The sequence below is a fragment of the Crocodylus siamensis genome, chromosome 9, assembly GCF_052110815.1.
Source record: "Crocodylus siamensis isolate JL-2025a chromosome 9, ASM5211081v1, whole genome shotgun sequence".
Taxonomy (NCBI): domain Eukaryota; kingdom Metazoa; phylum Chordata; order Crocodylia; family Crocodylidae; genus Crocodylus; species Crocodylus siamensis.
Window position 1 is genome coordinate 74,429,978 of NC_143403.1, and position 12,009 is coordinate 74,441,986.

The following is a 12,009-nucleotide window of genomic DNA, read 5'->3' on the forward strand; positions in this document are numbered from 1 at the left end:
TGCCCAGCGTCAGCATCCAGGAAACCCTGACACCAGTCGGATCTTCTGAGTGCTATGACTACGGCCCATCGTGCTGATTGGTATCGTCTCGGCGCATCCATCCTGTTGGTTTGTATATCTCTGCTCTCTCTTACCTTGTACTCGGGCTGTCTGCAGTTTGGAGCAGGGGCAGTCCTTTTGTTCTGCATTTGTACCTGGTACACTGCGTTCTGGGCCAGGACTGAGGATTGTAGGTGCTACAATAATACTGCTACTACGACTTGCGGTCACTCTCCCTGGCCAATGCCACGACCATGCTCAAGCAGCTGTTGACAGCAGCTACAAAGTCCTTTTTAATCTCAAAGAATCATAACACTGTAGGATTGGAAGGGGCTTTGGGGGACATCTAGTCTATCCCCCAGCACAGATGCAGGCTACACAATTATGTTCCAAAATACAATCTCCCATATTTTCAGAGTAACCTACAGTTTTTTTGTTCCTAGCTGTACCTGTTTTAAAATGCTTGTTGGCCAAATGAGGCTTCTTAACCCAGCAGTCCATATAGAGTTACACGACTAACCTGTATCCATCACTTTCAATACACCTCCAAATTGTGTGTCAGTTTGAATATACAATATACACACAACAAGAATTGCATGTTTCCAGGAGTGTCGTGAGATTGTGATTAGAAAGTTTCATGTAATCCACAAATTTGGGGCAGCCTGACTCAGTTAACTTTGATGACTGGCTGAATTTCATATTCATCCAGTCATCAAAGAGGACAAAAACATTTATTTAAAGCTACTGCCATGCCAACACATATTGATTTAGATGCGATTATTGTCAGTGTTCCTGAGAAGGATGTGTACTTCATTGATGCTCAGGTGTGGTGTTCTTCTCTGCCTTTAATACCTTTTGAATTTGTTTAAAGTCCCTTCTAAGCCTCTGAGAGGACATACTGTCACATGGAGGTGGATGACGGATAGACAGACTTGGTATGAGCATTTGGATCTACATAATATTGCTGCTTCTGTATGCTATATTTGTGAATACAGCATGTTATGCATTTCTGTGCGACACACTTGGTGCTAACTATTAATGCTAGTGTGGGTTTGAAATATTGTGCATCATTCTCCAGGAAAGCAGTAACAATAGATTCAAAATTAGCATTATCAGTATCCTATATAAGTCCTTCAGGCAATTACTCCAGCTTTCTGTTGTCTGCACTGCACCTGTGCTTAACTATGCTAAGTCCCACTATTAGAGTTTTGTGTCTTCAGGCACTCAGTGCAGTTAGGCAGAAGGCTGCTTATAACAAAGCCCCATTAACTCTCTAAAAAGTAAGTTATCTATCAATGAGACTTCCTGGAGTACATTACTTCCCCACCACAACACCCAGCTCCCTACCACACACTTTCCCAGCCTGCTCACAGTATTCCTGAGGGTTATCATCAGGCCTCCTGACCAGAGAAAAACTAGAGAAGAAAGACATTTGTTCTCCCCCCCACCCCCTAGCTTTACAGAACTGCACCAACCATCAGGTTTGCATTAAGGCTTGGAGGAGCTTGCAACATACAGTTTGTTCTAAATTGCTCCAATTCCTTTTTCTAGTATCTGGTTTCAATGCAATGCTTGAAGCAGCTGCTACTGGTCAAAAGGACATTTTGTAAATGTAAGTCTGGGATTATCTGTGCAAATAAGTGTCCAAATTTAAATCTTCTGTTTCCAACCACGGAGAAAATGACAGAGGCTGGTACTGAAAGGATTTCTTTGTGCAGAACAAATGGACTGGGGAGAATTTGTTTCCAACTTTGTTTTACTGGCGCCAAATCCAGAGAATTCACTAGCAACTGGGAACTTTAAAGAAAACTCAGATTCCCCCATTCTAAATTAAGAAAGAAATGCAACGATTCAGCGGGTGATTTGGAGCTGGGATAGCTCCTGGTATTTTGGGGAAGGGAAGAATAAAACTCACTACTGTCTATGCTTTGTGGTTCTGAACTATTTGTTCCTTGCTTAAAAAATAAGGCCAACATTTTTAATCCTGGTTAATGGAGGTTAGGCTCCTCAGTCCACAACAAGGAACCTGACAAGAAGCAGCTTGATGTAAAGGTAAAATAGTTAAATTTGGCTGCCTCACTTGCACGTACAGATTGCCTGTCCACACGCACAGGATAGGTACTGGTTAATCACATTGTGCTCGCTCTGTTTTTACTCCAGTTCAAATTTGATGTGTGCAACTAAAGGACTATGGGAGGATCCTGCAGGTGTTTATTGTGATGTGTGCGAGTGATCTCACTGAAAGCCAGTGAGATCACTTGCCTGCAGGAATCAAAGCAAAGAATATAAGTGTGTACAGGATCGGACCTACCACCCAAACAATTAATACAGGCCTCAATGGGTTTTATGTTCAGCACTTAGGCAGCTAGTTTTGAAAAGCTGATTCTTGAGAACCTAGCTTTCGGCACACAAACATGAACATTTGGACTGTTCTGCAGGCATTATGGGGAGGGGGGAAGCCCAGATCAGAGCAATAGACCCTCTACATGCTGGGTCACTGAAGCGTTGAGTCCACTATCCTATCTTTGCGGGTGACTGTGTCACAATCCCTTTCACAAACTGATCAAACTGTCTTCAGTAACAGACGTGTGCTTTATGTTTTGAACTTTAATGAATAGTTTCATATTTCTTTCTTATTCACTTGTCTATTATTGATTAAATTTAACGTACTTCTGTATTTGTAGGAAACATGCAGCACTTGACAAATATTGGGTGCATCTGTGTACTGTACTTTATGTGGAAAACATAATCCAAGAATGAGTGGGAGGGTTCAGTGAATTTTCATGTAGCTCTGGAAACTAGATCTCCAAAGCTTGCTTAGCTTACAATTAAAAATAAGATGGTTCATTTTCTCCTAGTTCCTGTTAGAAAACCACTATCCGCTGTTGTATGACTGCCAATCTCTGCTCGGGAGTCGAGCAGGCCTATGTTATTATGTGGTGTTCTTACTTCGGCAGGATGGAATCTCGCAGTATTTCCAGTACACGCCGTCCTCATGCTCTGCAATGTAGCACCATGGGCTGACATCTCCATCAGGGTTCCTGTCAAAGGAAGGAGATGCAAAAAGATGTCAAACATTAACGTACTTGTGAGCCACCTGACTCCCCAGTGATGCATTATATCTAAAGTTTCATCACCGCTGTTACTTTAATTTGCATTGAGTGTTTCACCAGCTCTTATGACTGAGAAGAATGCAGAAGTGAGGCTACCGCACTGTAAACCCTGCTGCATTAGTCGTATGCTATGACAAACACTTGAATTAGATTGGCAGATCAGAAGAGGAACCGCAGGACTGCAGGTAGGGCATGTCTGCGTGGGAAACTGCCCATGCCAGTCAGTGATGCCATCAAACATACTGCACAGTCCCACAAGCTGCCTCCCGAATTGGAAGCCCTGTAGCTATGTGCAGTGCTGCAAATGGACTAATTAACACTGCTGAATGAGCAAGTGTCAGTGCCATTTTGTCTGCCCCTGCAATAACTAGGCTGCTGTTGGTGCTCCATGAAGGTAGCTACACGTCATCGGTTGGGAGGCAGGTCACGAAAAGCGGAGAGGTATGTCTGAGGCTGCCAGTGCTGGACATGCTGTGCAGACATGGCTTTTGCAGCTGAAATTCTTCATCCAGCCTCAGCACCGTGGCACAAATAATGGGAGCAGTCAGCACCCTTTCACTTTCAGTGCCAAACCACTGACCCCCACATGGTATCAGGCAGGAAGTAAAATTCCTCTCTATTGTGGTCCTTATGCCTATGTTAGCTTAGATGACTTGCAGGTAATTCAGATGCAGTTCCTAGGCACGGGGTGTTCTTCAAAAACAGGGTGAAGGTAAAAGGTAAGTCTAGGTTAGGGAGGTCCAGAGTCGGAACTGGATAGAGCACTGCTGGTCAAGGACAAGGCACCTAGAGATGACTGGCAGGGCTGAGGACACATGGCTGGAAGAGCAGGGTCTGCTGATGGTCAGGATTGGGGATACCTGGGAAGAGGTGCTGGAGGAGGATGGCTCAGGACTATGGGAAAGCAAAGGTTAATATTTGATTGGGGCTAAGATATAGAAAGCAAGTGTGGTTCTAGGGGATGGACGAAACGTGCCAGCAGAGCAGCCTACCCTGTGGGAATATGGTCATTTCCTGCAGTTTGGCAGCTACAGAAACATTGCTGGTGTACCTGTTATAGGGAAATAAAATACTTTTAAGTACATCTCCATAACTTGTGATAATAGGGCTTCCTACATAAGCATCTTGAAATGCATGGGAATCACAGCTTTGGAAACTTTGTACTCCGCTTCTTGTAGTGGCTGCATGGAGACAAACAAGAAATGAGTCCTTCTGGGCTCCCAGTTCTGTTATGGCTGAGCTGAGGTTTTGCAAAATGTTTGAGAGATTTCCATGGTCATGAAGCCACTGTGCAATGAAACCTTTTTCTTTGTCTTAGTGGCTGCTTGTGTAAATGAATGGTTAGCATCTGACCTGACCACGTATACCCTGTTCTCTTATCAGGTACCTGAGGGTTTTGCGTGCTTTGTTCTATGCGTTGCAGGACAGCTGTGTCTGAGGCAGAGGTGATGGGCAAAGCTGTTAGTAGGGGTGTAGTGAGTATGGCGTATGAGGGCATCATCATTTAAGGTGTTTCTTTTCTCCTGTCACTGAGCATTGTGCTCCAGCTTTTCCATTGGCCTCTCACTGTTCATAGGTCGTCCTGAGGTCACCCAAGAGGTTCCCTCTCTTTGTGTATGTCGCAGAGACTATCGCGGTCCTCCGTACTGGTCTTGGTGAGCTGAGGGCTGCAAGAAAGGTGTTTGTGGGGGGAGGCCACGTGGCTCCCTGCGGTCTGCCACTCTGTGATTGGTGAGCTTGGAGATGCCTGTGTTAATGGGCTTCCAGCACATTGCTGGGACGGACTATCCAGCTTTTACAGAGTGAGTCTCTCTCTCTCTCTCTCTCTCTTTGTATTTTCTTTTATTGCTGAGAGGGGCTGAGGTGATGTAAAATGAGTAACTGCATAATACAATCTAACATTACCATAATACACTGCACATCAATGGCAAGAGATCAGAGAACTTCAAAGGCACTGCTGGCAGCACAGCCACAGGCAGATCTCCTTCCAGGTGTCCCTGCCAGGTGTTCCATCCCTCTCTGTGCATCATGAGGGCATGTTTCAGTGCCTTCCCGTGTGCTGGTCTGTCCCACCCTTCTCCGTTCTCATCTTCCCCTGATCCTTCTTTCCACGGAGCATCTCACCCCCTTCCTGTATGATCCACCTTTTGCCCAGACACTTCCCTATTCAACGGTGAATGTTACTGAAGTGGAACAAAGCCAAAAAAAGGGAAGGCACGTTTTCAAACTACCATCTCATAACGATTCTCATTTACTGAAAACAATTCTGTGACTATTCAGTCTTCCTAAGCACTAGGGACAATGGTCCTGGGCATGGGAGAGCCAGAGGTATAGGCAAGGATGAAACCCATGCAAAATGTCCAAGCTCCTTGCCCCCGTGTACCCTCACTACGTCCCTTTCCTGCCAACTTCTTCAAATGTCTTTTAGGAAGAATACCAGTCATTATCTGCTGTGCCAGATGGGAGATTGGTTTGGTGACGTGGGCTTTGTTAAGATCTGAGAAGAACCAAGTTCTCAAGCTGCCTGTGGGCTGAGTGAGGTTAAAGGGATGTAGTTGCTGGTGTAAAGATGTCTTTCTGATTGTCCCAGCTCTGACAGCCAAGGGACCCTCCAGCATGCCCCATCCGCTTACCATTTTTGGTCAAGGGCTAATGAAACTTTGGGCTTAGAGGCCACCTTTACAGTGGGATATTTCTTACCTGCAGTAATTGTGCTCCCCAAGCCCTCCTTCTCCATTGGGGTATTTCAGGGTATTGTAAGGGTGCTGGAAGGTCTCATTCCAAAAGAGACAAGGCTTCCCTGCATGTAGGGAGGTTTGGTTCTGCGTGCCCCGATAGTCTGCCCCATTGGCTGTGTAACATTCTGGAAAGTGGCGAGAAAGAGCGTGTCACTTTTCTGCAAAGGAAAGTTCATTTAAACATTTTCTTCCAGCAGTTCATGCTGTCAAAGGCACTGTCCAAAATGTACATTTTTTGTCTTGAGTCACACTTCTCTTGATTGGTTCTTGTATTACTGGCTTCATTACTTGTATTAAATGTTTTATACAACTTGTATTAGTATGCTTTGGAGAGTAAAACATAATAAGTAAGATTAAACCCACCAAATTTATTTATTTACTTATTTACTTTGAGTGAGTATCAGCCCTTACTGCTAACACTGCAACATGCAAAATTAAACAAAACATTAGGGATCTCCTATTGATCAGTACACACTATGGAATTTTGATTGCATCTTCACAGGTTCATAGTAGCTAGGGTCAAGAGGGACCTGAACAGATCATCTAGCCTGACCCCCTGCCACAGGCAGGAATGAAAGCTGGGTTCCCAAGACCCCAGACAGGTGATCGTGTAACCTCTTTTCGAATTTGCCCAAGGCAGGCGCGAGGACCACTTCCCTGGGAAGTTGGTTCCAGATTTTGGCCACCCTAACTATAAAATATTGCCTTCTGATCTCTAACCTAAACCTATTCTCCATCAGCTTATTACCATTGTTTCTCATCACCCCAGGTGGTGCTGGGGAGAGAAGGGCTCTACCTATTTGTTGCTGATCTTCCCTGATGAGTTTGTAGGCAGCCACCAGGTCCCCCCTCAGCCTCCTCTTGCCGAGGCTGAACAGGTTCAGGTCCCTCAGCCTCTCTGTGTAGGGCCTGTCCTGATGCCCTCTCGCCAAGCGGGTGGCCTCCTCTGGACCGTCTCCAGGCTGGCCACATCCCTCCTGAAGTGCGGCGCCCAGAACTGGACGCACTACTCCAGCTGCGGCCTGACCAGCACCTCATAGAGGGGGAGGATCACCTCCTTGGACTTGCTTGAGATGCATCTGTGGATGCACAACAAGGTACGGCTGGCCTTGCTAGTTGCAGTCTGGCTTTGGTGGCTCATGGTCATCTTGGAGTCAATAATGACTCCCAGATCCCTTTCCGCCTCTGTGCTTTCAAGGGGAAGCTCCCCAGCCTGTATGCGTGCTGTGGATTCCTTCTCCACAGGTGCAGCACCCTGCATTTATCTACGTTGAACCCCATCCTATTCTCATCTGCTCACTTTTGTAGTCTGTCTAAATCTATTTGCAGCCTCCCTCTCCCTTCAAGTGTGTCCACTTCGCCCCACATCTTAGTGTCAGCAGCAAACTTGGACAGCTGCTTTCCACCCCCTTGTCCAAGTCACTGATGAAGATGTTAAACAGGGCAGGCCCGAGGACCAAGCCCTGGGGGACCCCACTACTCACATCTCACCAGGCTGAGTACAACCCATCCCCCGTTACTCTCTGGGTGCGCTCCATCAGCCAATTTTTTACCCATCCAACTGTACAGGTATCAATGCCACAGTAGCTTAATTTATTGATGAGGATGGGGTGAGAGACAGTGTCAAAGGCCTTCTTAAAGTCTAGAAAGACTACGTCCACGGTGACACCATCATCCAAGGATTTAGTTACTTGGTCATAAAAAGCAACCAGGTTGGTCAGGCAGGGCCTGCCTTTGATGAACCCATGCTGGTTGCCCCTGAGCATGATCTCCCCTGCTGCCCCCACAGATGTGCTCCTTGATGATCTTCTCCAAGATGTTCCCAAGCACCGAGGTGAGGCTTACAGGCCTATAGTTACTTGGCCCTCCTTCCAACCTGTCTTAGACAGGTAATGGAAGAGAGATGGGACAAGCAGCAGAGTGTGGGATGGACAGCTGAAGGCAGCTGAGCTAGGTTCCCATCAAATGCTAGTATCATCTCAAGAATCCTTTCAGGCAGCTTTGTTGCCTAAACAGTAGTTCAAATGCAGATCTGGCAAATTTCTACCAACTGATTAAGAAACAGATTTTTCTGGGAGAATGTCTACGTCTGGCTGGTGTTTGCATGGTGCTGGGGTACACAGGGCCCACTACCTGCTGGCAACCCCTGTTCCACTTCCAAAGCTCCCGACTCATTTGTCTGCCTCAGCCATGCAATGTACTTGCACTTGGCCTTGGTTTTTACCTTGCCATTATTCAGTCGAGCAGATGTTGGTGAACAGCAGGAATCGGTGACAGCCTTACACCCAAGGCGTCCATTTCATTACAAAACATCCGGATTGAATGAGAGCTCACATGCCGATATAATGCTCTTTTTCTATATCTATCTGTTGTCCTCAAGGTACAGCCATTATTAGTAGTGCACCCCCAAAATCAAAATGCTAATGAATAAATATAGTAACTCATAACATTTCCCATGCTTATATACTTCAAAAATTTATGAAGTTGAGCTCATCTTTAAATACATCATAACCACACCTAGCACATCCATAATAAGGAATGGCCTTTTAATACTCAAGCCATTATTTTTCTTTCCCATTCCTTATGTGAGCTAACGTTTTATTCCTCTTCAAATTGCTACTGGGCCTTGCAGAAAGGTTCTCACTGAGGGGTCCACACCCACCCTAGTTCTTTTCTTTAGTGCTTACAGTGCATTAAAATGCAGTTGGGAAAGCCGAACACTCACGTAATTCCAACCATTGCATGTTATCTTAGTAGATCCCCCCAGTCTTCTCAAAGCTTCTCCTCCTTTTTATTTGGCTGCCTTAGGGTTTGGTTTCTTTTCAGTGAACAGATAGGAAAATCCTGAACTGAGTCTTGATGCACCATACTATTAACATCTGTCCCTTCTGAAAACGGTTCCTTATTTCTTAATCATTGTTTCCTATTTCTTAGCTGATTTCTAGAAAATGCCAGTGAACCACTCAGTGAAGAGATCTAATAACTTCTTAAGAGGAACTTTTTATTAATAGGGTATCCCTTATGCTTAGGCTTGGCAGAATTCAATTTTTATTTGTTAATAATACTGACATATAATATTGATTGCTTATTTTAGTCATTTATTTCTATTTTTATTTTAAATTTCAGGATTGTGAAAAATCAGAGGTATAGGGGGCAGACTATGTATTAATTAGAAACATAACTACTGTAGGACTACAGTCAGCTGAGCAGCAGAGCTGCGTCAGTCCCCGCTCCACTCATTTGTAGCTCCCTCATTGGTTTGTCACTGCCTCTTCCTTTAATCCCAGTTCTCTGGGGTTTCTGGGAGTTGCAGTCCAAACTACTGCTCTCTCTATGGTCACACACTTCATCAGCCATCATTTTTCTTACATTCCCTTTTCATAAATTTTGCTTATTAATGCTGGAAATGTGTTTTCTTTGGTCTGCGAGTGTGAGGTGAAACCAACATTTACCAATAAAAATGGACTCCTGCCAAGCCTACTTATGCTTTACGAGGATCCTAGGGAAGTAGGGTTAGAAAGGACTCCACAAGGTCATGTAGGCAGGCTCATCCCTGACTAAACCAGCCCAGACAAATGTCTGTGCAACAGAGTCTTTCAAACTTCCAAGGATGGAGATTTCACAGCTCCTCGACGCAGCCTGTTCCAATGCTTGACCTCTCTCACAGTCAGAAAGTTCCTCCTCATCTTCAAATGAAATATCTCCTGCCGAAGTTTGAGACCATTGCTCCTAGACCTCTCCCCTAAAGTCACAGAGAAAAGCCTTTTTTCTATTTTCTCTATAATCACCCTTCAGGTTTTTTGAAGGCTGCAATCAACTCTCCCCTCAGTCTCCTCTTCTCCAGACTAAACAACCCCAGTGCTTTCAGTCTTGCCTCATAAGTCTAGCTTACCAGGCCCCTCATAATTTTTGTTGCTGTGTGCTGGACTCTATCCCAACTGTCCACATCCTTCCTGAAGTGTGGGGCCCAAAACTAGACACAGTCCTCCAGGTGGGGCCTCGCCAGTGCTGGTTAATTATAGACCATTTTTCCAGTCTGTCCAGGCCATTCTGTATCCTAGCTCTACTCTCTGGCGTGTCTGCAGCTCCACACAATTTGGTGTCCATTGGTCTTCTCCGCATCATCCACAACTAAATTGCCTTCTCCATTCCATAAGAGGCGTATGGTTTCTCTGCTGTTCCTCTTACTTTTGAGATATTTGTAGAATCCTTTTGTATTGCCTTGTATGTCCCTTGCCAGCTGCATCTCACATTGTGCGTTGGCCTTCCTAATTTTCTCCCTGCATGTCCATGTAATGCTCTTATACTCTTCACTAGTACCATGACGAAGTTTCTACTTCTTACAGGATTCCTTTTTGAGTTTCAACTCATTGAAGAGATTGATGTCTAACTAGGCATGTCTCCTGTTACCCTTCCTTGTTCTTCTATCACATTGGTATAGCTTGCTCTTGTACCCTTAACCAAGTTTCCTTAAAGTACAGCCAGCTCTCCTGGACTCCTTTTTGCCACTGACTTTCCTCCTGGGGTTCCTGCCCCCCCCACCCCAGCTCCCTGAGTCTGCTAACATTTGATTTTTCTGAAGTGCAGTGTCCTTATCCTGGTGCTCACCTTGCTTCCTCCCTTTAGGAGCTTGAACTCCATCATTTTATGGTCACTGTCACTCAAGTTGCTTTCTACCTGCACATTCTTGATCAATTCCTCCTTGTTTGTCAGCAATAAGTCAAGAAGCGCTGCCCCCCTAGTTGGCATTTCCACCTGTGCCAAAAAGTTATTCCTAACACGCTTCAAGAATTTGCCGGACTACTTGTGCACTGCTGCGTTTCCATTCCTGCAGATGTCCTGATAATTAAAGGTGACATAAGAAATCTAGTAGACTACAGAAGTACAACTTTCCTTTATAGGCGGACAAGGTTCTTTGGGTAAACCTGATACCTTTTTATTAGACCACCTCAAATAGTTGGAAAAACTTATGCCAGTTTGTCTCTAATAAGTAATTAGCCCAGGTAACCAGGTAAGTAAGTGTTTTATAATTCTGTCTTTAGCATGTCAATCAAAAACACTATTTCCTGAAGCGAGGCTCACTGGTCTGTAAGTTCCAGCCTCACTGTGTTCTTGAAAACAAAGTCTTACGGCAGAATACCACAATAATCTGCTGACAGATTTTAGGTATTTTTAACAGTGCAGGTGTGGAAGTCCTAAAAGTCTTCAATGCTTATGGGTTATTTCTGTTTTAAAGCAAGGTTTGTAGACCTCTAAATGTATACCATTTGCAGTTTGACTGGCAGACTTAACTTTTTAATTTCCATGGCTGACATAAGTAATGAAAAATATACTTAGACATTCGGGGTCTTTGAAAAGGTTTGATTTGGGTACAGTTTTAGAAATAGGCAAAAGTTTTGTCTCCCCAAATAGGTTTGTATAGTGCCAACTAAAGCCATTACAAAGGAAAACAATAATTTCCTACTGATATCTAGCGAGTGTGTGGCATATGCTTCCTCTTGGCACGTGCTATTTTTCATTACAGAATCCCATCAGCTCTGTCTGCACTTTTTCAGGCTACTTGAATATTTCAGCAAAGCAGGTGAACCATGTACATTTACCTAAAATACAAATCTGGTTTTCCATCATTCAAACAAGCCACAAAGGTTTGCATAATCAAATGAGGCAGAGATTTGAAGGCCATCAAAATGTTGCCTTTTCTTTCAAATCTGCCTGTCGCTTTTCAGTTAAATCCAAGCCCTTTTTCCTTGTAATTTTAGGGATGCGGGATAGGGACGACGTGCAGAAGGATATGAAATATGTTTGCACAATAAAAAGAGAGACCAAAAACAAGGTAAAATTAAGTTGGCTAAGATAACAGAGAAGAAAGTTGAACAGAGTTGACTGTCAGGAGTAATATGCACACCCAGGAAAGATATGTGCTGCAACTTAGGTTTCTCCCCCTGCCTCCCCCCAACACTTTTTTTTTTTTAAAAACCAGAAGATATATCAGCTAAAGACTGTTCAGAAATGTGAGGAATGCTACACTAATAACCCTACCTGAATGTAATCTGACACAAAGATTAAACAAATGGTAACATCAGCCCATCCTGGAATTGTGAAGAGTGCCACATGTTTTA

The 12,009-nt window shown here is 44.4% G+C and overlaps 1 protein-coding gene across 1 annotated transcript in view; it reads right to left on the reverse strand.

Moving 5' to 3' along the window:
* KREMEN1 (kringle containing transmembrane protein 1) overlaps positions 1–12,009 on the reverse strand; it is a 45,120-nt gene that overhangs the window by 26,724 nt on the left and 6,387 nt on the right. The window contains exons 2-3 of the mRNA XM_090061839.1: positions 5,853–6,015; positions 2,989–3,080 (exon numbers count right to left, since the gene is read on the reverse strand). Coding sequence (XP_089917965.1) covers positions 2,989–3,080; positions 5,853–6,015 — 255 coding nt within the window. The remainder of the gene's footprint in view (positions 1–2,988; positions 3,081–5,852; positions 6,016–12,009) is intronic.